This window comes from Limanda limanda, chromosome 22 (assembly GCF_963576545.1).
Source record: "Limanda limanda chromosome 22, fLimLim1.1, whole genome shotgun sequence".
NCBI classification, from domain to species: domain Eukaryota; kingdom Metazoa; phylum Chordata; class Actinopteri; order Pleuronectiformes; family Pleuronectidae; genus Limanda; species Limanda limanda.
The window spans coordinates 12,987,995-13,011,256 of record NC_083657.1 but is presented as its reverse complement, the minus strand read 5'-3'; the positions used below and the strand labels follow the sequence as shown (position 1 = coordinate 13,011,256).

The 23,262-nt window shown below is 44.5% G+C and overlaps 6 protein-coding genes across 7 annotated transcripts; 2 read left to right on the top strand and 4 right to left on the bottom strand.

Annotated features, from left to right (window-relative positions):
- Positions 1-4,151: 4,151 nt before the first annotated feature.
- epoa (erythropoietin a) lies at positions 4,152-12,845 on the top strand. The gene is made up of 5 exons (XM_061066219.1): positions 4,152-4,374; positions 7,694-7,824; positions 7,916-8,002; positions 8,508-8,672; positions 9,790-12,845. The coding sequence occupies exons 1-5, from the start codon at positions 4,353-4,355 to the stop codon at positions 9,940-9,942; spliced, it is 558 nt and encodes a 185-aa protein (XP_060922202.1). The 5' UTR covers positions 4,152-4,352; the 3' UTR covers positions 9,943-12,845.
- Positions 11,377-14,144, bottom strand: pop7 (POP7 homolog, ribonuclease P/MRP subunit). 2 transcript variants are annotated; one of them, XM_061066221.1, is made up of 2 exons: positions 14,098-14,144; positions 11,377-12,560 (listed from the first exon to the last, which is right to left on the bottom strand). In XM_061066221.1, exon 2 carries the CDS (start codon positions 12,512-12,514, stop codon positions 12,059-12,061), a length of 456 nt encoding a protein of 151 aa, XP_060922204.1. In that variant the 5' UTR covers positions 12,515-12,560; positions 14,098-14,144; the 3' UTR covers positions 11,377-12,058. The 2 variants fall into 2 exon arrangements, with proteins under 2 accessions (XP_060922204.1, XP_060922203.1); XM_061066220.1 differs by lacking the exon at positions 14,098-14,144 and adding an exon at positions 13,275-13,382.
- Positions 13,983-15,102, top strand: ufsp1 (UFM1-specific peptidase 1 (non-functional)). The gene has a single exon (XM_061066217.1). The coding sequence runs from the start codon at positions 14,016-14,018 to the stop codon at positions 14,757-14,759; it is 744 nt and encodes a 247-aa protein (XP_060922200.1). The 5' UTR covers positions 13,983-14,015; the 3' UTR covers positions 14,760-15,102.
- Positions 15,103-15,701: 599 nt separating this feature from the next.
- Positions 15,702-16,939, bottom strand: LOC133028811 (endonuclease domain-containing 1 protein-like). The gene is made up of 2 exons (XM_061095846.1): positions 16,628-16,939; positions 15,702-16,283 (listed from the first exon to the last, which is right to left on the bottom strand). The coding sequence occupies exons 1-2, from the start codon at positions 16,937-16,939 to the stop codon at positions 15,702-15,704; spliced, it is 894 nt and encodes a 297-aa protein (XP_060951829.1).
- A 1,006-nt stretch (positions 16,940-17,945) lies between these two features.
- On the bottom strand, positions 17,946-19,114 carry LOC133028810 (endonuclease domain-containing 1 protein-like). The gene is made up of 3 exons (XM_061095844.1): positions 19,068-19,114; positions 18,634-18,979; positions 17,946-18,527 (listed from the first exon to the last, which is right to left on the bottom strand). The coding sequence occupies exons 1-3, from the start codon at positions 19,112-19,114 to the stop codon at positions 17,946-17,948; spliced, it is 975 nt and encodes a 324-aa protein (XP_060951827.1).
- Positions 19,115-20,578: 1,464 nt separating this feature from the next.
- On the bottom strand, positions 20,579-21,998 carry si:dkey-85k7.11 (endonuclease domain-containing 1 protein). Its single transcript, XM_061095843.1, has 2 exons — positions 21,705-21,998; positions 20,579-21,187 (listed from the first exon to the last, which is right to left on the bottom strand). Exons 1-2 carry the CDS (start codon positions 21,996-21,998, stop codon positions 20,579-20,581), a joined length of 903 nt encoding a protein of 300 aa, XP_060951826.1.
- Between the last annotated feature and the right edge of the window lie 1,264 nt (positions 21,999-23,262).

Sequence of the window (23,262 nt, the reverse complement as noted above, 5' to 3'; positions counted from 1 at the left end):
AAGTCCCAAACGGTTTTGTTGATAACATACCCAGTGTAGTGTGTTCTTTTTCAGCGCAGCCAGGAAGTTGTGAGAAGATTATGCTGTGAAGAAGAAAAAAAAATTTCCCAAGGTGGACTAGATAAGAAAGCGACAGGAATTTTCGTTGGATGCAAAACAAGACACCGGGGGAATTCACACGCTGAGGTCACGTTGGAACAGGGGTGCTAACCCTTTTTTCCTTCAAGGGTCACTTCAACTCTCAGGACATGCAGAGAGGGAGCAGAGGGGTCCTTAGGGTTAGTCACACCCAAAAGGAAAGTGGGGCAGGATTAGACATGTCTGTTTCAAGGACATCTTGTGTTTTCACAATGTCACTAATCTGCTATCAGATTATCATTTGATGTTAGATAAATGAGCTTCTGTATTTGTTTTGCTGGAACATTAAAGTGTAAATAACCCAATTTGACAAACTGAAGAGAAAGTTAACGTGTGCACATTTGAGGAGAGAGGCTGTCAATTTGAGATTTCTGCTAAATTTTCCGTGCAAAATGAACGACCTACCCATGACCCTTTGCGTACTTATACTAATTATTGTCATCATGGTAATGCTAAGCTAATATGGTTAATATGGTGGCTAACATATACACTAAAAATCAATGTGTTGGCATTTTCATTGTTTGCATGGGCGTATTGTGGCAAAAGCATATACTGTTTCATTATAGGCAGCTCTTATCACACTGATCTGATGTTAGCCAGAAAAGTTGAAAACTGTATCTCCTTACGTTGGCCTATAGGAGGAGTGGTCTTTACAGTTACACAACTACAGCAAGTAGCTCAACTCCAACTGTCCTGGAATGCTCTCCACACTCGTGGCCATCACTATGGGATCACCGTAAGTTCAATAGAGTGATAAGATTCTCGTCAGCGTGGATGCCTGCAGGCTGAAACAATAACTTCCGACGTCGTCAGTGGCTACTGTCTTGGCTCCTGCGGCGGCTCCTGTGTCTCTTACAGTCGGTCCCTCATTCTTTTATGTCAGCTTCCTGTCTCGTGTCGCGCCCTTTTTATATACAGTCTATGGTCGCGCCAGAGAGGTAGACCGCGCTGGCAGCCGGCCCAAAATCCTTGAGAGACAGAAAAGCACACACATGAGGACACACACTCTGGTGTAAACAACAGAGCATTTTCGCTTCATTCTATAGTCCATTAAAGACCCTCAGTCGGTTCTCTGCATCACACGTGGGTTTTGTTTTGTACTAGTGCGGGACACACAAAGAGCATTTGGGTTCATCCCCATTTTTACATCACCCGTCCGCTTTTAAATCACCTCAATAACTGTGTCCCATTCCAACCAAGGAGTCACTGAGACTGGACTCCCCTGCCCCCGCACTCCCCACACATCCCTGACCTCCCCCAAACCCCTGCCCTGGTCACGGAGCATGGCTCGCAGCACGTACCTCGTCTCCCTCTCTCCTGTCTCTCTCTCGCTCATGTTGGCTCAGACATAAGCAAACAGCCCTTTGAGCCAACAGTGCAACAATCTGTCAACATTGTCCTTAGCATAGCTGACTCATATCAGAAGAAGAATAGATATGAAGACTTGGAAAAGAAAGTATAAAAAATGACCCTTACTTACAAGAAGAATATGATATACATATGCTCATTAGTCCTTGACTTATAGTATCACATTTTTCACATCCATACGTGTTTAAGAGACTCCTTTAGTTACAAGGTAATATTCTATATATATATATATATATCGACATTACTCACACTATAATGTTAATGTCAGCATTTCAGATATTTTCAATGATCTCCTTTGGTTCCTGTGTGAACTTGTTTAAGCACATGCACGTGCACTTCACGCAGGCGTATTACATAGTAAGAGTGGTAATGTGTAAGCTTTTATCAGCATTTCCAAATATTTGTGTCATAGCAGTGTTTACCTTGGCTCTGCATGTAGGCCCCTGATAATGCATATGCAAACATATTTGTACTTCCTGTCGGATTGGAAAAGCCTCATGTAGCTCCTGGAAGACCCCCCCCCCCCTCCCATCCCCATATGCCCCCACCATGACACACACACGAAGACTTCCAGGAAATTTCAATACATTGCCCTTGTGAAAAAAGTGTGTTCAACGGCAAAAATAACGACAAAATTAGGAAAAGGAAATTCGTTTTAAGAATGACCAAAAAATATTGAATTTTCTTTGTATTGCCAAAATAACACAACAATATTCACAACATTTATGAGGAAAGACAATGTCTTACATAAATGGAGTGGTGCATCCATGAGAGAGGTGGAAGGCAGAGCAGCGATGACTATTTTAATGATGGATGTATGGCCAGTGATAGTAGGATATGTGGCCAGGCAAAGTGTATATCTGAAATAATGTAGTTGTAATCATAATCCACGATCCACGATGTGGCCGCAGCGACAACAATCTGTTTGTGCCTCTCCAATAAAATAGATCTCAGGTGGTTTGTGGCAGCAGATAAACAAACATAATAGTTCAACAAGAGAAAAGAGGCGTGCCAGAGGAGAAGTGCATTCCTACAGGCATCGTCCACCATGCTGGACTATACAGTGTCTTTATTAACTGTTGACAGTGGGATGAGAAGATGTTGGTGACATCATGTGCAACAGTAATAATCGTTCATTCTGTCCTCAGGAGGCCTTCTATATGTGCAAGGCTCTGATTATATGCCGGGAATTATAGAGCATAGGAGTGAGAGCCCATTTCTAGAACAGCGTTGGTTCCGTAAATTTCCCATTCATTTTCCCCAGTGACATTCCAGAAAATCCAGATGAAATGAGTTTTAAGCCCTGGAACCAGGCCAACCAGCTACGAGATTACTTGAGACCATAAAACATTGCAGAAACATTGCAAGTTCAGCATCAAACTTCAGCGGCACAGAAAACATACAGCACCTTTAAAGTAGTTTCTCTTCCCCTTTTATCCATCACCTGTCTTTATATTTCTCATATAAATGTGCTTCTTCTGTACTCTGTGGTTCGACTCCACGGAGAAACAACAAAGACGAATGGATTGATCTGTCCAAAAATCCAAGAGGATTCTCCCTACCCTGTCTATTGCCCCTGAGCAAGGCACCTTACTCCCCCAACATCTGCTCCCCGGGTGCCGTACACGGCTGCTCACTGCTATGTGTCTGGCACCAGATGGGTTAAAAGCAGAGGTTAAATTTCCCTCCTTGCATGAGTGTGCTTGTGCATGTCTGTGCATGTGTTTGGGACAAATAAATGTATCTTAATCTTAATCTTAATCCTTATTGACCTTGACACAGCTGCCCATCCAGTTAGAGGCCGTGTGTCACCTTGTTTAAAGGGATGGGGGGGATCTTTAAGTTGTGTGGTATACTGTAGTGTCCGGATTGGCAAGGTGGCACCTCATCAGTTCAACTTAACATCCACAACTATCTGCACAGGCTCTGTAAATAAAGAAATCTCAGCTCATAGAGAAGTTTAAGCCTGACTTCCCTGAATGCAGCACGTGACAGATGCCAGTCACAGTGCTGAATAGAAAGGGTGATTTTGACAATCAAGACTAAATTAGTCATTTGATCATATTCAGTTGTTTTCCCTTTTTCTTTTTTTAAATATACCACTGTAATGACTGTCTCTGAAAAGCATCCGAACAATGGATGGGAAGTCTCCTTTTCCAGACATTATTTACTTTTTAGGGACAAATGTTTTATAAACAGGGATGGCCTATTATTTGAATAACAATGAAAGAAAAACTTTTTGTTTGCCTTTAGTGGGGGGGAGGTAGTTTAGATTGTCATCATAGAAACAATGCGACACTATTTTCAAAGTCATCAATGAAGAAATCAAACGGGATCAGCATTTAGAAACACCTACCGGATAAGTGCAAGAGATCCACAAAAGAGCTTCGTTTCCAATTAACGGGCAATAGACGGATCTATGGGCCAAACCACGAGGAGCCTGTGAGGGGCTATGCGGGGTCGCTATGGAGTTTCCCAGTGAGTTATGGACATGCCTTCATGACTTTTTTTTTCAGATTCAATATATTCAGGCTCTGGGCAAAAGGGCGACTGCACGCGTGGGTTGATGTTTAATCTCTCCCTGCGGTGCGTCCTCGTCCCTGGCGGGCTACCATCCCGTTATCGCTCTATCCTTAGGGGCGGTTAAATAAAAGGCTTTTGCCAAAAGCTCAGGAGGGATGCACAGTCTGGTGGGTGACTGCTCCCACTGACCCGGACCTCCACGCCGGTCGGACCTCCACCCCGGGTCCCACGCACTTGCCTTGGCACGCTGGACTCGCCGGGTTCGACCGCTTTACGTTTCATTCTCTCACGATGTGTCTAAAAGATGCGCAAGCTGTTTGTAGATGTTGCAGAACACGGCTCGAGGTAAGAGCGCTCGTCCCCATCATCCAGTGTCGTGCGTAAAGTTGTGTGGCTGCGTCCGTCTGTCGTGTGTTCAGGGTTGGAGTGGATGTTTACGTGGATTGTCAGTGTGTTCGTATAGCTCCTGTGTGTGAGGGAGCACTCGACTTCCCTGGAGGCGTCTCTGGAGCTCCATGGGATTGTGGTCCCCCTGGTTTGTTTGCCAGACTCCACGCTCCTCTTGTTGTGAGAGCTGTTCTCTGCACGCCACCGCGTTGTGTTTGTTTCACACAGATAATGGAAATAGTGTGTGTAATGATGGTTCCTAGAAAACTGCTGTACAGAGGGTTACACTGCTAATCTGTAATCTACTCTGTATGCATATATCATCCAAGTCCCTATAAATGAAGACTTTGAACCAATTTAGTCATGGATAAACTTCAGTCTCAAAAATACTATTTTTAAAGCTGCTGCAAGGTGCCATGTTGTGCAGAGTACTACATCTTTTGGAGTTGCAGGGTTTATTCCCTCTCACACACACTCAGATGTAGTATTTCCTGTAAACCACTGAAGATAAAATGGTCTCTGAGAATTGATGACTTTGTTTCACTGTCTCGCTCCCTGGGAAACTAGGTCTCTGGTCGTTCTCCTGTAGCATGACACAGCAGAGTGGTAGGTCAGGAAGGCGAATGGTGAATGTGCAGTTTTTGGCACGGCCGTCACATACTCGTGTCAGCTGAAAAGTGGACAAGGTTATTGAAGGCTGACGGCTATAAGGGATTCCAGCAGAGGTGATGAGGAAATTATGTCATCTGATAGCTGCTTATTTCCAGCCTTGTACTTTGTCATGGGGAAGACCTGCTCAAGAACTCAGCTGTCTCCTCATCAGCCCCTTGTGCCATTGAGCCACTGTAGGACCATGCCAGCTAGATTCTTCTACCGTGGCACCTGTTGGACACGTGTCTGTAAAATGGCACATGTCAAAGGCATCCTCTCACGTTAGCATCCGGTCACCTTTCCAAAGCATCCGTCACATGTCTGGATTCCCTTTCTTGCCAACATCTGAAGGACTGGCACTTGTCAGCGACTGCTTCCAATAGCAACGTGGCTGCGGCATCTAATGTTAGCAGATAAAGCTGTTCACTTTTCAGTTTGGCCACAGTCCTGGACTGCAAATTCCACCACCATCGTGAGAATGTAGAGAGGGAGAGAGGGGGGGTGTAAAGTGTGTTTTTGTGTGCACGCAGTTTAGATAGATGCATTCTCACGTAAGCAGTGGCGGAGGTGAAAAGGTCACTGATAATCCTCAAGCTGAGTCACACGCTTATTGAGCAAAGTGACAAACGTCATTAGGTCCGTCTGCGCACGGGTCACTCGGCCTGTGAAACCTCCATGGACATTTAACGTATGTCAGAAAAATTATTTAAGTGAGCAAGGTTGGCGAGTGTACACAAGACCACAGGGCTCCTCTGCTCTGGAGCGATAATGAGGACAGACCTCCGAGGCTTTGCGTAAACTTATAGTATCATTGGAGGTCTGAAAGGGAGTTTGTGATTTACTCTGCAGAGGACATTCGTTAAAGTCGGCCAGTAAATGTTTACCAGTGTCAAACTTAAGTGTAGCAGCCACTTAACAGTCATCAGGATGGAAGCAGGCGCGGTGCAGTGCAGAGGAGTCTCTGTGTCAAAGGCTTTGTTATTAGTCCCATTCAGTATATATTACCTGCCGTGTTTACAGCTCTATATTGCAGAAGAGAGGGCTTGGAGTTTAAATTGATTCAACTGTTGACCTATTAAAGCATCACTTGTAATGAACTGCTAGTAACGCTGTTATAATTCTTATGTTTAACATTTTTTTATTGGTTTTCTTTGGGTAATCAACACAATTATACAATTACACATCACAAATCTGATGGATATACCCCTACCCACAATAATGGTGGTTGCCATCTAATCTTTCTTTTGTAGTGGGCTTTGTATGCTCTCATAGTACGACAAGAAAGGGGTCCAGGTTCTCTCAAAGCTCTGTATGGAACCTTTCAGAGTATATCTGATTTTCTCCAGTTTCAAGAAAGACATGGTGTCTCTAATCCATCTACTGAATGCGGAAGGTGTTTGCTCCTTCCATAAGAGTAGTATCAGACGTCTGGCAAGCGGAGAGGTGAAAGCTATGACAACATGGGCCCCTGCCTTTTAAGAGGACGAGTTTCATCACGGTGTTATAATTCTTGAAAGAATCTCTTCTTATCAAACCTGTAATATAATTCAAATATTACATTAGGGTTTTGGTTGTGCTTTTTTTGCACTCGATTTGTGCTAGTTATTGGGAGTCTTGGAGTTTAATCTAGCCTGTGTCTGACCGGTCTGCCTCGGAATGCCGTCTGTGTTTTCCATCGTCCTTTTGCGTCACAGATCCAGGCGGCTGTGAAAGGCTGCATTCAGCATGTGGCACGGAGGAACAAGGCTGGATGCCCACATGACATCACATGAACAGTAGAGCCACTTTGATTCTCAAGAATATCCTCGAGTTCAGGGTGTGCTAACTATTAATATCAAGATTTCCAAATCAGCAAACTCACCCTTCAGTTATGGAAAAGCCGGAATGTAAATCCCGGTCGTACACAGATAGGCTAATTCTTGCCATGTCATGTTTGGGGCTGCGTGGTTGAGAGAAAATTAATGAGATACTGCTGAATCATGCTACTACATCACACAGCCCTAAATGCCATCTGTCAGAATCAGTCTGGACGTTCTGCATTAATATTGTTATAAATTCACGAAAATGTAGCTTTGTCAAGAAGATCAATAAGCAACATCCTCAGTTTTTGCTCTCATAATTAATTTAATGTTATCGGACAAACTGGTTGTGAACATTGTAGGGAAGCATTTCCGGGAATTAAGTATTCATCGACAAATTAATTCAAAGACAGAAAACGAGTTAAGTTCTTGGCAGACTGTTCTTAAGACCAAAGGAAGCATCATCAGAAGGAATGTCATACATGAGATGAGAGAATCTGTTGTTCCTAAGGTCATGAGGCTTACAGGCATTTCAAATGTAAACAATTATAGCGTTATTAAGTAAGAGTTGAATGCGTGAAATTGGATATACAAAAAAAAAATGTGATGCTTCTGATGCCCCTTAATGGACAAAGGAGACAAACGTTTAAATTAGGACATTGCATGTTAAGACCAGTAACTTAGGTCTTGCTTCCTCATTTCCGATTGGGAATGTCAGTCTGTTGTTTTCTCACATGTTGTCTCTCAGCCGCTGCTTACTGAGCTTGTTTGCCCTCATTTTTGACTTTGACCTTAAACCACTGCATCTATGTGTCTGGGATGTGCAGGACTGCTTGCCTTGCTCTTGGTGGTGTTGGAGTTGACCCGGCCAAGCCGACCGTCCCCACTGAGACCCCTCTGTGACGGGAGGGTCCTGAACCCTTTCATTACGGAGGCGCAGGACGCACATGCTGCCATGGTGAGAGGAAAACGTATAAGTGCACTAAAAGTCCCTTGGGTTACCCACACTGGACGTTCTTATCAATGTTATACCTGTCTTGTTGTTTTAGAGGTCATGTAGAGAAGGATGTGGCCTGTCCAACGATGTCACGGTTCCCCAAACCAAAGTCAACTTCGATGACTGGGAGAAGAAAAGTGTAAGTAAACAACAGATTTAGATTTGCTATTTGCAAGTTTCTACGAGATTTGCTGTTTTTCGGGGGGTTATTTCTTCACAACTCTTGTTAATTTGCAATGGGAGAGCCGATTAAATTGTTTTGGCCCAGATTTGGCCCACATCTGGCCCACATGCCGTATGGAATGATGGCACTTGGGCACTCTGGCTGTTTGCCAGATCTGGGCCACAAGTAAGCCATTGCAGTACCACATGTCAAGTGCAAAAGTGGCCCGAATTAGTTTGGTCCTATTTGGTCCATATTTATCATTTTGCCACCTGAGCCGCTTTAGGATCACATCCAGATAACACCTTGCCAATCTGTTAAGGGATATCTGGGCCATATTTGCTATTTTTAAAGTGGGCATCTTTAGGCTCACATCACATTTTGTCCGGGCCCCAGGAGGACAGACATGTCTTGTCTTGTTCCCCCTCTCTCCCACGATGAGACTCTTCAACTCTTGTCCTCTCTTCATTTTTTCGACCAGGCACTGGAGCAAATCGAGGAGGTGCAGTCCGGCCTGTGGCTTCTACAACAGGCCTTCAGCTTCCTAAGAACCTCTGTCACCAACACGGCGCTGCACGGCCACATAGACAACTCCCTCAGCAACCTGCTCAGCATCAAGAATCTGCTGCGCCGTCACAACATCCAGGTGAGTCCAACACCGTCACCCCAATAGTGTGAAAAGAGCCAAATGGAACAATTTTAATACGCTGGCTCTGAAATGCACTTTGTTTTGTAGGAACAGTGAAAACCTTTTAAAATCATTTTGAGAGAGGAAAGTTTGTCATGCGCACGCTCTTTCCAATTCTTTAGATTAGACTGGACGATATGAGCCTTTCCCAGACATTTAGGGAATCTGACCTAACCCCACTCATGCATGTTTTCGGACAGTGGAAGGAACAGGAGAAGCGCGAGAAAGAACCTGAACCATCAGTGGCAGCAATGCTAACCACTGCACGTATATCACTCGTGCTTCTCTTGAGATATCTATACTCTTTTCAGTCAGGCACTTCTGCTCTCCCAGCTTAAATAAAATCTTGTTTAGCTCGTGAGTGATGCAAGCAGCTGGATTTGTGCACAAGAAGTTTAGTGAAGGAAAAACAGATATTTCGATGAGCTTGGTTGCTTCTGAATATAAAGCTCCGAATATTTTTTCCCCGTTCTATTTAAGACACAGGGGTCATACTTGAACTCCAGTTGAGTTTCTTGAACTGAAATAATGCTGGTATCTCTGGTGATAGGGAAACTGAGGGGTGTCATGGGACTTTCTCTCTCCGCCTTTCGGGACGAGGCTGTGGGCACTGGAGCTGCTGTGCGAGCTTCTGGGTTTGCTGCAGTTATGACAACACGGCCTTTGAAATGATGTGCGGGTCCAGGCTGAGGCTTTGTGAACAGACAAACTAAATATCAAAGAGCAGTCTGTGTCCAGGCTCAGGGTTCTCGGAAATAAAGAGAGTTATTTTCAAGCTGGTAACGGTTACTTCAGGGAAAACTAAGAGGAATGTTGCATAAAATGAAACAAACCTGGCAGGATTACTTATTGTGACACTGACAAGATGATCAATGTTAGGGTGTTATAGGGTGTTTTCTAGATTAGATAAGATTGCTTAAGTCTTAAACTGGCTTTGCTGACGCCTTCAGGGGTAAATGTCACGTGATGAAGAACAGGTTTTGACATTTCATCAAAAACTGGAGGAAACACTCAGATATAAATAGATTTTTCAAATGAATACAAGACCAACATGCTTCTTTGTGTTCCCTTTTAGGAATATACCACACCAGCAAGTACCGCTGAGCTCAAGGATACATGGACGGTGTCCTCGGCAGCGGATGTGCTTCAAAACTATATCATATTCTTGCGGGGCAAAGTGCAACTCCTTCTTTCGGGCACACAGGCTTGTCGGCCGGATGGCAGCTGATCGGCTGCCCTCCCTACTCCGGGCGAAGCCAATTTGTGTTTCCAAAGGCAAAAGAGGAGGGACTTGACACTGTTGACATGCACCCTTTGACGGTGGACCCGGCCGTCCTCACGTGAGCGGAAGAGGGGAAAGGACAGTCCGATCCAGGCTGCGGATGAACGGGGAGACGATAGCACCTTGGAATGTAGAAGTAACCCATGAACACGGTGAAGAACAAAATGACCAAAAAGAAAAATGAGGCCTTTGGGAAGCACTGCTCCAAAAGCTGTTCTACTGGCACTCTCTTGCACTTATGTGTGTGTGGATGTACTTCTGTCTAAGTCGAGCGTGCGAGTTTGAATGGGTTTGTTTCCAGTGAGATTGACCCCTCCCACTCTTCAGAGTGAAACCCCCAGCAAATATAGTTGTCAGACTCTGAGGTCACGACAGAGCATTCATACCCAATACCACTGCAAAAAGTCACAAATATTTACAAGGTCTCACCCCACAGCCCTTTAACTTCACCCCACAGAAACACTCGTCTTCTAAGGTTTCTTGTTTGTTCGCAGAATATTTTAATATATTTTTTAACGGTTGTGTAATTTATACAGATTTTCTACTTTTAAAGCTCAAGACGTATTGTTGGTGTCGGGCTCTCCTTGCCTTGTTCACTTGAACACATTCGCAATGGGCTTTGACACCGTTTGCACTGGCACGCTGCTGTCTTCCTTCTTATAGACGGGGTGGACCCCACTTGCTGTTACTGTTTCTTCCTTCAAAAGTCACAGCCAAAGACTAAAACGTTGACACAGAGGCTCGGAGGCAGTGAGCGCCAGTGAGGAGGAGGGTCACACGAGAGCTGCGAAGCCGTTTCCCAATCAACACACCGATGGCGAGACTGTCGGAGTCTTCCAGCTCTTACATTTAACATCCTGGCAAAAAAAGTGTCCAGCTCTGACATTTAACATCCTGTGAGGCTCTAATTGCAAACAGTTTCCCAGAACGTGACGCTAGAGCCTCCGTTGTTCGTCATGAAACGGCAGACAGGCAATCAGTTAGTCCTGGGAACTTGGGGTTTTCTATCAAATGGAAGCTCAACTGTTTCAGACTAGTTAAGTGGTCTTCCTTGTTTTCTTCCGTATTTTTATATCACGTTGTGCAAGTGCAAGATGTTTTTAAGGATGTTTTTACATGTTTTCTTTCCTGTTATTTCCCCCCCGCTATAACTGTATAATTTGCTATTTAAATACAAAAACATTATTCTTGGATAAAGAGAGGATAGACGGAAAAACAACAAGGGGAAGTCTCTCCATTTCATTATTTATGTTTGTCTTTTCAGGTCAGTGGAGGGAATGAGCTAAATACAAGTGTTCTCAGACCTCGCTGCTCTTAAACACATCCAGCTCTGATTTTCCTGCCTTTTATAAAGACCTGATAGTGAAAGAAGAACACAACTCACAAGCAAATTTGATTTTATTTCATCGTGTTCTAGATAACGGTCAACGACATCCATTCTAACCAAAGGGAACAACAGCAGTTAAACGACACAAAGCCAAATATAGGAATCAGATTCCTTGACCCTCAGCTGAACCCATGTTATAGACCAGGTTAAGGAAAAGACTGTGATATTATTTTGCAGAGGGATAACATCCTGCGAGCCTGACTGACATCTAGTGGACACTGACAACACCTGCTAGACACATTAACTTATGGTTTCTCAGTTTTCCACTTATTTGTTTCTTTCAAAACATGAAACTAAACCCTTGCGCAGACCTTTGGGTGTTCAAATTAAAGATACTTTTAAGTTTACATTTCACATGTAAAAGTGCATGAAATTAACACAATTAAATTACACTGAGGTTTCACCTTAACACCACTGCTGCTGCTTCAACACATGCAAACTTAAAAAGGCAAGACACAGCACATGACAAAAGTAACAGCACTATATATTCAGACAAGTACGGCTGCCCGTGGCCACATGGTTGAGTGATACAATCACACACTGTAAGCTTGTCTGCTCCCTTCTGCAGTGCTCTGCCATTAAATGACACCACCATAACAGCCCCCACCAACCATGTTAGCTGGTCTCCTGGGGAACGCTGCCACTCTGCCCCACGCTGGGCAGACCTCATTCATGTCACTGAGGGTCCGGGTAGAAAACCTTGATATGAATAGCCGAGTTGTTGCGTGTGCGCGTCATGGGCTCCCCGGCCTCGTCGGGATCCTCAGGCTCCAGGTCATCCACCAGCTCCACCGTGGAGGTGTTGGCCGCCAGCTGCAGCGCCCCCTGGCTGGTGGCCTGCAGCTGAAGGGCAATGTTGATGGCCCGGTTGATGGCGAGGCCCAGGCCGTGGACACAGATCTCCCTGTGACCCCCGCCCTCCAGGAGCTTCTGACAGCGAGCCAGCTGAGCACGGAAATCCGTCTTCATGTTGACGTAGACGTCGTTGCGTCTCTTCGGGAGTTTGCGGGGGAGACGCTTCCTAAGGGTGTACTCCACAGGGTCCATGTCCACCGCCGGCAAGGTGGAGTCTGTGTGTGCTGGGGCCGCCTGCGGGATGGAGGACGTCCCTGGATTGCGTGGCTCCGTCATGTTTGTCTGGGTCAGTTACGGCAGCGGCTGCCGCCTAATGATGAAGCTGTGGGAACAGAGACATTTTATCAAAACGAAAATTAAACTACATTCTTTCATCATCTCAAAGTTGGCAGAATTATTACATTTTCATTGAATCGTTTGCACACAAGGAAAAGCAACAGAACCTCACTAGGAATCATAAATAGCTACAATTTCACTTTATATTTAAATCAAATCAACAAATGTTCTCAGCTCCACCTCATAAATTGAAATATTGTGAGTTTCTTACATAATTTAATTAAAAAAGTCAAACTTTCAATGTCAGCACTATTACCCATGATTGTCTGCACTGCACTAAACCAATAAATACACAATGGTTATACTGTGTGAATGGCAATTGACTCAAATTGGCATCTAAATGTTTTGATAGACTTTTTATCTGAAGGATACATTTTTTAAATGAGATTAGATAAATGCTTGTAACATTTGTTTGCATGTATACAAAACTGAGGATAACTTTTGAGATGCACCTTGAAATCCTGGGGATACCCCCCCAATGGATAGAATATGGAAGAAATGTATAACATATAGAAGCTTAACATTAAAGAGCAGGAGGAGACGCTCTACCTGTGGACAGACTGGCTAGCTTAGCATTCATTCAGACGTTAGCTAGCGCTAGCAGTGGCTAAGCTACCTAGCCGGGTGTGTTTTGTTTTTGTTTTATTCCGATGAAGCGTCCGCGCTGGGGCTGGTTCGTGTGTGTGCAGAGTTGTCTCACCTTCAGGAGGAAGGAGTCCGGGGACCGAGCTGTCTCTCTCTCCTCGCACAGTTCGGGGGGGTGCGTGCTTTCCACCTAGCTGCTGCTTTAGCCGAGCGGATGTTTGTCGCCGCCGTGCGCCGGAAGTTCACGATGAGTTCACGTGATGTCGGAATAATCGGAAAAACGAATCTTCTTCCTTTTCCTGTGGTGTCTATTGGCGGTGTCACTTATTCACGAATGAATATGTTTTTTCCATTATTGATACATCCAGATTTAATATGAGTTTTTACCATAATAAGCATTATTATCGGTGTATATTATTATTGTTTCTCGTTATTGGTAATTGTAATGATGGTATTTCATTCGTATTTATTGAATTTATCCTACATTATTATTGTTGTTGTATTGTTTTGTCAATATATTGTCTCTTGTCTTGCAAAGTTACATCAAATACATATTTGTACCGACACATATTTATTTGTCACACATTCTTTTTCTTTGCTCTTCGTTATCATGCAACAATAGAACGAGCTGTCAATGTGTTGTTTAAATTCACTAAACACATAAAATGCTACACAGCTTGTCCATGATTATTTTCGTTGTTGTTGTTTTTTATGTCCACACACCGACTTCATAACTCAGGGAAACGGGATCCTCCGAGGAGCACCTGAACGCACGCCGGTATGACAACAACATGGCGCCACTGTTTATACACGTGTCAGCGGTGAGTGGGTGTGCACGGTGAGTTAAGGGACAAAGATGGATGAGAGGGTCGTGGCCGCGGAGGGGATTGACTGGGGAGGAAGTGGAGCTGAGGAGGACATGTCCGATCGGGACAAACCTTTATCAAGGAGCGTCCACACTGATCTTCCTCTGCCCCCCCTCTCCTGTCCTCTGAAATGCACACTGATCAAAGGAGACTATCTCTACTTCCATTATGGGTGCGATGGACAAGATGACAGAGGCTGGGGGTGTGGCTACCGCACCGTCCAGACGATGGCCTCCTGGATTTGCCACAACCTGTCTCCACCGGAGCACCAGAGCAGACCCCCACCCAGCCTCCCAGAGATCCAGCAGGCCTTGGTCGCCATGGGGGACAAGCCGGGCTCCTTCTCGGGCTCCAGGGAGTGGATCGGAACCTTCGAGGCCTCCCTGGTTCTGGACTATTTCTATGACGTCCCCTGTAAGGTGGTGCACATCAGAGGTGGAGAGGCACAGCTGGAGCATGTTGCAGCGGAGGAGCTCCATCAGCACTTTGAGAAGCATGTGTCTCCGGTCATGATGGGCGGGGACAGGGACAATTCCTCAAAGGGTGTAGTGGGGGTGTGCACCGGGGACAAGGGGAGTTACTTGCTCGTCGTTGACCCTCACTACTATGGACGTCAGCTGGAGAAGACGGAGCTGCAGAGACGAGGGTGGGTGGTGTGGAGGAGAGTGTCCTCTTTGGACCAGAGTTCTTTTTATAATCTGTGTTTGCCTCAGACCGCCAAAAAACTAACGTGAACTGGATGGCAGACCAATGACAAAAACAAAATAGTTGTTGTTTATGTGGATGAACGACAACAAATCTGGGGATTTTATCATCTATGTGCCATAGAGAGTGTCCAGACAGTTTACGTGTTGTCGGTATGTGTGTTGACAAGGAGCTGCAGTGCCACCCTGTGGATAAAGTGAGAGCATGTTTTGGTGTGATGATCAATTTATTTTTCAAAATATAATATCACGTTGAATCCCAGATCTTCCTCGATACATATGCAGTGTCTCCCTCACTGGTTTCTCCTATTGTGTCAAAACTAAATGCCTTTCTTTGATGAATTTTCATTACTTCAAATTCGTTCCATGTTGTAAAGATGTAAATTGAGCCAGATGATTAAAAATGTACTAGATGCCATCAGTATTTTCTTTAGTCATTGTAAAGGTAGGAAAATAATCCTTTCGTGACGGTATTAATTATTATTTTAGACTGATTTAAAATATAGGACAAGATTGTGAATGTCCCTTGTACATTGTAGGACATTCATCATCTTGTATTATATTCTAAACACTGGGTTTTATTGTACATATAATTTTACTTTTGACCATCAGTTAATCGCAAAAAATACTAAAGATTCAATTGTTCCAGCTTCACAAATATGATGATTTTTGGCTTTTTCATAAATAAATAAATCACCTTTGCTTTCTGGGACATTGCAATGGATGTGATTTTAAAATAAAATATTTTACAAACCCAATAAAAATCGAAATCTACTGAATTATTCTCAGTAATCAGTAATGAAAAAAATCATACATTTTAAGACTTAAGGAGACAGTTTTAAGTAATCCTTATTTATTGCTTACAATATGTTATTGACCCTCAAAAACAACAAACCTTCCTATAATCCAACAATTCCAAATTTTGAACATTCTCTAATCTTCCATTTCAATAGACACAGCGGCCATTTTATTTTAATTATCCGGCACACAGTCCTTGTAGAAAACCTGGAAGTTCCTGTCCACATCCATCCTCCCTTTGAGGAACTTCTCCAGGTTCTTGAGAGGAACCTCCACCAGGTGGTTGTTGACGTGATCGTTGAGCCCGTAAGCTCCGAACGCGGGGAACTTGTAGCGCACAAAGTACGGTGCATTTTGGTCAAACTCGGTGCAGCAGTAGGCCGACCACATGTATTCTGGCACGGTCACCCGGTCCAGGTTGTTGCGGCGGATCGTATGCCCGGAGGTCGTGACCCCGGTGACCACGAAGGCCTTGCCGCGGCAGTAGTTGTTGAGGCGCTTGCGAATCCCCTCCTCGTGCTCTGCCCAGGGGCCCAAGTTGAACTCCCGGCTCTGAGGGACCACGTTGGTCAAGCTGTAGGTGGAGGCTTTGTCCAGAGGGTCCGCCTGATGCTCGTCGGGGTTTAGTTGGCCACGCTCATATTTAACGACGTCGGCGTAATCCTCGAGGACGGCTTGGGTGTCCTCAAAGTTCATATGCATGCTGGAGGATTGTGGGAAGGGCTCCATGTTGCTGCTGCTTTTCTCTGAGGCCAACTGTAGAGGGAGACAGAGGACAAGCAGTACAGTATTGCTTGAAATGCAGTTGACAGTTTTACTTCAGAAAATGATCATCATTAATCATATTCAGACATTTGACCATGTTACCAACATTTGACCTACACAGTGGAGCATTGGTGGTGAACATTAAAATACTGTTCATAACTAACTTGTAGCCGCAGTGCTGTTGTTGTGCCAGCTGTCTAACTGCATTTTAAGGTGTGAATATAAATGTAAAATAAACAGGCAATGCACAGTCTACCTTGAATTTAGATTGAAATGTGACCTAACATATTCAAACTAATCGTATCAATGCAGATAGACATAGAAATAGCTCTCACCTGGGGCTCAAACATCCAAGGGAAGTCCACCTTCTTCTCCCCGTCCGACTTCTTGAACGTGTAGGCAGAATAGATGGGAATGTGTTTGCGGGGGTCGTACAGGGTGACGTAGCGCGGTATGTTCTCGTACCTCTGGCAGATCTTTTTAAAGGAGTTGCCGAGGTAGCCCCGGGGTGGAGTGCCCATGTAGAGTGATTCCTTACAGCGTTCCACATGGTTGAAGTCCTCCACCACCTCTGCTCGGGCCCCCCCGAGCAGCACACAGGCCAGCACGATCATGATCACACCGTTTGCAGGTGGACGTATAATCATGGCCGCTCCTTTTCCCTCCATCTCTCACCTTTTAGGTCCTTTTAGACGTCTCTTCTCCCTCTTCCGATGTCTCTCTCGCACCTGTAATGCACCACTGTGACTTTGCTATTGTCGAATAAATACAGCCTCTGTCCCAGCTCTATCAGACCCAGCATTTCCCTTCTCACCTCATCTGTGCCTCGAGCAAACAGGCCTCCCATTGTGAAGTCTTTTGCATGAATTCAAAGTGCCGCGATTGTCAGCAATTCACAAGCCCGGAACGAAATCTATCAGCGAGAGCATTTTTATTACTGTGTGAAACCGCAGAGGGAAGAAATAATAAATGAGACGTGTGCACATGGAGATGTCGTTATGTTTAGCTTCAAGTTTTTCTACATACCATTCACAGTGCGCTCTCCCAAGTATAGATACAATGGAGTTTATATGTCTAAGGGACAAAAGCTTATGGAAAGCTGAAAGATTTTCCTGCTGGAAACGTCGGAGTGACCGTGTATATCAACGGAGTGCCACTGAGCAAGGCACAGCTGCAGTACTACAGCAGCATGGAGGAAATCGCGTGCCTTCTTTCGAGGGTGGCAGACCCTGTCGATTTCATGTCAGGTAGAGCTATTAAAGGGCTGTTTCAAACAAAATATACTTATTAGTTGTCTCGGTCAGGCTGCTCAGATTGGAGGTGGGAACCTTTTCACACAGTGGATAGTGTTAGGCGTTTTTCCAAGTTTTAAAAACAGTAGGAAATTAAACCAAGCCCTATAATAAATCATATTAACGGTAATAATAATGATTATTTGTTAGTGTTAATGCAATTACTGTACAGCTGCTGGTGCTGTAAAAGTATGTGACTGTTCCATGGAAACACAACTAAAAGTGAGTGAAATATCACAGAAATGCTTCACACACTGTTCAATGAGACTTTGCTAAGGTTTATTATTGCTAATCAGACAAAGAAGGTTCTTGTCAACATTTGGATGAATAAAGATAATTAGGCCAAACACCAGCATTACAGCTAAACATGTGCGGGTGGGACACAGTCACCGTCAAAGATCTGAAAGTTCTGGTCTACAAAGGTGGTCCTCTGGAGGAACTCCTTCAGCTTCTGGACGGACGTTTGCACCACCTCGTTGTTCTCCTCGTTGAGGCCGTAGTGAGCAAAAGACGGGAACTTGTATCGCTCGACATAAGGAGCGTTGTGGTCGAAGTCAACACAGCAGTAAGCCGACCACAGGTACGTTGGCACTGCGATGCGGTTGATGTTTTCCTGGCGGATCATCTTCCCCGACGTGGTGACCCCCGTGACGACGTAAGCCCTGCCACGGCAGTAGTTGTTTAGACGTTTGCGGATGACATGCTCCTGTTTTCTCCAGACTGTGTTGTGGAAGTCGGGCACCATGGGTACCACGTTGGTCAGGGTGTAGGTGGAGGCCTTGTCGTCGGGCTCGCCCTGATGCTCGTCTGGGTTGAGGGTTCCACGTTCGTAGAGGACGGCGTTCGTGTAGTCATCCAAAACCGCTTGGGCATCTTCAAAATTCTTGTGGGTGTCACCACGCGGGAAGGGCTGCATCTCATCGGTATCAGAGGATGTGGATAGCTGTGGAGACAGGGCCGGGATGAGCATATTACAACAGTGATTACGTGATCTCAGCAAAGAAAAGTCCTCCTAACCACCTTGTGTCCAACCTTTTATTTGTCTTTACCTGAGGTTCATACATCCAAGGCACATCAAAGCATCTATCCCCCTCGGAGCGTTTGAAGGTGTAGGCCGAGTAGACAGGTATACGGTCCACGGTGTTGTACAGCGTCACATAGCGTGCCCTCTTGTTGTAACGTTGACAAATGAACTGCAGGGAGTCGTGTCCCAGCCCTGTCGGTGGTGTCCCCATGTAAAGGAATTCCCTGCACTCTTGAGACAGCTCTTTCTCCACTCGACCCCTCACGGCTGATGTTAAAAAGGCGACGAGCAGGACGCCCTTCTGCGCCAAAAATGCCATGGCCAGGAGGCGACTGATGTCAGGTATCCTTCTTCGAACTAAGTCTCTGTATCTGCCAGTGGAAGTGAGTAACACAGCCAACGCAGGATTCACACTGTTCTCTTATCTGGGTTCAGTATGCAAAACACTGCACCTCTTACACTTGGATCCACCCATAGCCAAAGGGACAGTTATAGGACACAGTCATAGTCATAGTTTTCAATGTTTACCTGTAGCCTGTGCCTTGCTGAATTCCGAGTCGTCTCGATTGGTTTAAATAGCAGCATCTTTTAGAGGAATTTAAAGAATTATATAGTGGCATTTTCTGTTTGAGTTTAGCAAGATGTGTTTGTATACAAAGTCAGAACATTCTTGGAGACTATTAACAAAAAGTGAGTATCCAGGGTTGGTGCAAATACATCGGTGGCAACTTGCAATAGAAACTAAATTAAATAGGGATTTAACTTCATGGTCATAATCCATTACATAACATATTATTTAACCATGAACATACAAACCCAGACCAGCAAGAATCATGTTAGTACAATTAGCTTAAAAAAAGCCAAACTACAAAGTGCATAATCCGTTCAGAATCAAGCACTCCAACCCGTTTCACTATTTTGTGATGGTATAGTGAAAAAGTTTCTGATACAAATCATGACATGCAAAAGAATAAAAAAAGAAAAACCATAGAATGACAGATGTACAGTTCATTAGCTAAGATCCCAGCAGTGGACATAATTTAGGGACATGTTGGCAAACTCATCCTCACTAATACTGATGGATAATCTATTGAAATTTAGAGCTGTTAGTACAGAGTTCATTCTAAAACTGCCTGTTTGGAACACGCTGATTTCTTGTCCTGTGTAAATGCTTCAGAGCCACTTCAGAATTTTGTCCTTGTCATTAGTGGGTCCTCCTCACACAGATCTACAATTCACGTTTTTATTCTTTGTGTGCTGGATGTTGTGCAGAGCTTTGTATATTTGTATTTGCAGATTGAAGTTAGAAAACTTTGTGTTCATCCTACCTGGATTATCTGCAATGAAGAATTTATAGGCAATGGTAATAGAAGAAAAAACACTTTATTTATCCCACACACATGCACAAACATGCATAGACACACTCATGCAATGGGGAAATTAGTCCTCTGCATTTATCCCATCTGGTGTGATCTTTGGACAGACACACAGAGCAGAGCAGTGGGAAGCCATGTACAGCGCCCGGGGAGCAGATGTTGGGGGAGTAAGGTGCCTTGCTCAGGGGCACTAGACAGGGTAGGGAGAATAGTCTTTTGAGCTTTTGGACAGATCCAGGTTTGTCTTTATGTTGTTATTCTATCCAGGTAAGTTTTTGTTGAAACTCCGTGGAGTCGAACCAGCATCGAACCAGAGACCTTTTTCTGCCAGTAGTCCAAGTTTCTGCCACTAGTCCACCGCCTCTCCTGTTAGGTGAAACTAAAATAATCCGATTATCAAAATGATCTGACGACGGTTTGACACAGTTGCGGACCACTGCTGCAGTTCAGCCGTATTCATATTTTATTAATAGTTAACGGATTGCACGTATAGGCAGACAGATGTTTGTGAAATAAGTAGCTAAGTTTCAAAACACATGACAGAACTATTCAACAAGGTCTCTATTGAAGTTTATCTTAATTAGGTCTGTTTCCTCAGGCCATGTCTTTGTTCGCCTTGAGGGGATTTTCTAACACACATCCTTTATAGAAAATAGTCATGTCCCTAAAGATGTCTGTCTGGCTCCTCAGGAAGTCCTCCAGAGTCTTCAGAGGCACCTCCACCACACTGTGGCCAGTCTGTCCATTCAGTGCATAGCCCCCGTAACTGGGGAACATAAACCTCACCTCATATGGGGAGTTGCGGTCGAACCAGGGGCAGCAGTACGCCAGCCACAAGTGTTTTGGGATCGCTAGGCGGTCCCTGTTATCTCGCTGGATAGTCGCCCCTGAAACAGTCACCCCTGCCACCATGAAAGATTTGCCTTGGCAGAAGTTATTGAGGCGCCGGCGGACAGTGTCCAAGTATGGATACCAGGAGGTTTCCAGGAAGTCTGTGATTAATGGCGCTACGTTGGTCAGGGTGTAGGTGGAGGATTTGTCACCTGGCTCTGCTTGGTGCAAGTCCGGATTCAGCGGGCCACGTCTGTACCCAATGGCGTCGTTGTAGTCCTCCAACACGGCCTGGCTGCCCTCAATCAGAGGGGGGGAGTCGTCAGTGAGGGGAAGGGCTCTCATTTGTGTACTTTCATCACCAGAGAGCAACTGTAGGGAAGTAATACAAAATGAGGCATTGTTTATTTTGGAAATGGCTGTAGCCCAGAACAACTCTAGTCCGCAGTACCACAGGTGAAATATTCACCTGTATTTTTGGCATTAGTTATGATGTCAGTAGCTTATTTCCATCCCTGTATAATTAAAGTGTTTGGGGGAATATATAAGGGACTAACAGGACATAAGAGACTATAAACTTATTTTGTTTATACACAGTGATGCAGGTATCATTTATGTCTGTTCTCATCAATGTTTTGAATATTGTTATTTTTTGTTGATGTGCTCTGTTGCATCTATTGCACTTCTGTCCGTCCTGGAAGAGGGATCTCTCACTTGTGACTCTCTCTGAGGTTTCTGAATTTATTTTCTTGCTATAAGGTTTTTTGGGGTAGTTTCTGAACGTTGAGGGCAGAGGATGTTGCACCTTGTCAAGCCCTATGAGACAAGTAGTGATTTGTGAATATGGGTTATACAAATGTAATGCTATGGATTAATTCACTCTCTCTACCTGAGGCTCAAACATCCAGGGTGTGTCCATCCTGCTCTTCCCATCAGACTTCTGAAAGATGTAGGCCGAGTAGAGGGGTAGGCGGCGGCTGCTGTCGTACAATGTAGCATAGCGAGCTTTGTCTGCATACATCTGGCAGATCCTCTTCAGGCTGTGCCCTCCAACCCCTGCAGGTGGAGTCTCCATGTAGAAAAAATGGCTGCAGTCTCTGAAGCTGTCTGACACGGTGGCACTCACCGGGTGGAAGGCCGTCAGCAGGGAGAAGGACAGGGCCCAGGTGTGGAACAGACGCATCCTCACTCAATGGGAGTGGATGGAAAAACAAGTTATATCCACCTGCATGTCTGGGTTCGACTTGTGCTGCAACACAGCTGTATGAAGGAGGAAATTCTGCATTTTCCCTTTCAGGTATGGTCTTGGTGTTGCCTTCATATTCGGTGTAAGGGCTGTTGGACAGAGACTGAGAATGCAAAGCAGCAGCAGCAGCTCATAGCGAAGTCATTGGCTGGATCATGAACTTATCTGGTTCTACAATGTCGGTGTGGCCATGCATCTCTGCACAAGCTGTGTCCACGTTCTCACTTATCACATAAAGTCACTGTCTCCACTGTAATTTACTTATTTAAGACTATTTTTGAAACATATATTAGAAGCACATCCGGGGCTGAATTGGCCACTGACACTGCACATTATAAGGGCCGTGGCAATTATATAAGAAAAGTAATTTTAAACACAGTATAGAACGTTATAAAATAAAATGACAGACTGCATTTTGACACAGGATCCCATGAAGACATTGCAGCTTAAGGTTCTCATTTCAGTTGGATGATCCTGAACACCAGTGCAATTATAAATTAAACTGATTTTTAATTCAATGTCATTAGCTTTGTCTCAGACAGTGTGGTGCCAAGTTGGTCCCCTTGACTGGTTTGATCACCTGCAGGTTCAAATGTGCCTCTAGATCTTTTTAACCATCATAATTGACCAATTTTCTGAATAAACATACTATCAATTTAACTCAAGTTTAATTATCTACACAAATTAAAAAGCTTCTTTCATTTCCTCATTAGTGATCACTCCCTGGACGACGGACAGGTTACATGTTACTCAATGAAAGCAGTTGAAAGTGCAGAAGGGAGCAGTAATGTTGAATCCAAAGGCTTTAATGCTTTAATCTTTTTTTTTTTTTTTTTTTGCATTTTGTTTATTGGTTTTAAACAATAGGAAACAAAACCGGCAATAGCAGACATGTAATAGTATTTGAGCCATATCTTCATCTTCCATGAAGTGGATGAAAGATTCCCGAATCGAATCGAAAGCTTTCAGGTTGTAAGTAATGACCATAGACTGTATGACACATTTGATCCGATCACATGTTCACGGGTCATCTAGCAGTATTTCACTTGTGACTCTGCAACTTGATGACTATGACTGCCTGTACTGACGTTGCTCTGGTTGTGTTGTTTTTTATCCAGGACGTTCTAAACTATTATACTTTCATGCATGCAGTTATGTCCTCTGTGCATACAGTTCCACTGTAGCTCAACAGCGCCCGCTG

Excerpts from the sequence above, each read along its gene's own strand:
- epoa (XM_061066219.1), top strand. The coding sequence starts at position 4,353 with ATGTTGCAGAACACGGCTCGAG. Across the intron at positions 7,825-7,915 it reads AGGACGCACATGCTGCCATG|AGGTCATGTAGAGAAGGATG; the intron begins GTGAGAGGAAAA and ends TTGTTGTTTTAG. Across the intron at positions 8,673-9,789 it reads TGCGCCGTCACAACATCCAG|GAATATACCACACCAGCAAG; the intron begins GTGAGTCCAACA and ends GTTCCCTTTTAG.
- pop7 (XM_061066221.1), bottom strand. The coding sequence starts at position 12,514 with ATGACGGAGCCACGCAATCCAGGGACGTCCTCCATCCCGCAGGCGGCC.
- ufsp1 (XM_061066217.1), top strand. The coding sequence starts at position 14,016 with ATGGATGAGAGGGTCGTGGCCGCGGAGGGGATTGACTGGGGAGGAAGT.
- LOC133028811 (XM_061095846.1), bottom strand. The coding sequence starts at position 16,939 with ATGATTATACGTCCACCTGCAAACGGTGTGATCATGATCGTGCTGGCC. Across the intron at positions 16,284-16,627 it reads CTTGGATGTTTGAGCCCCAG|TTGGCCTCAGAGAAAAGCAG; the intron begins GTGAGAGCTATT and ends CTCCCTCTACAG.
- LOC133028810 (XM_061095844.1), bottom strand. The coding sequence starts at position 19,114 with ATGACTGTGTCCTATAACTGTCCCTTTGGCTATGGGTGGATCCAAGT. Across the intron at positions 18,980-19,067 it reads GGCTATGGGTGGATCCAAGT|ATACAGAGACTTAGTTCGAA; the intron begins GTAAGAGGTGCA and ends TTCCACTGGCAG. Across the intron at positions 18,528-18,633 it reads CTTGGATGTATGAACCTCAG|CTATCCACATCCTCTGATAC; the intron begins GTAAAGACAAAT and ends CTGTCTCCACAG.
- si:dkey-85k7.11 (XM_061095843.1), bottom strand. The coding sequence starts at position 21,998 with ATGCGTCTGTTCCACACCTGGGCCCTGTCCTTCTCCCTGCTGACGGCC. Across the intron at positions 21,188-21,704 it reads CCTGGATGTTTGAGCCTCAG|TTGCTCTCTGGTGATGAAAG; the intron begins GTAGAGAGAGTG and ends ACTTCCCTACAG.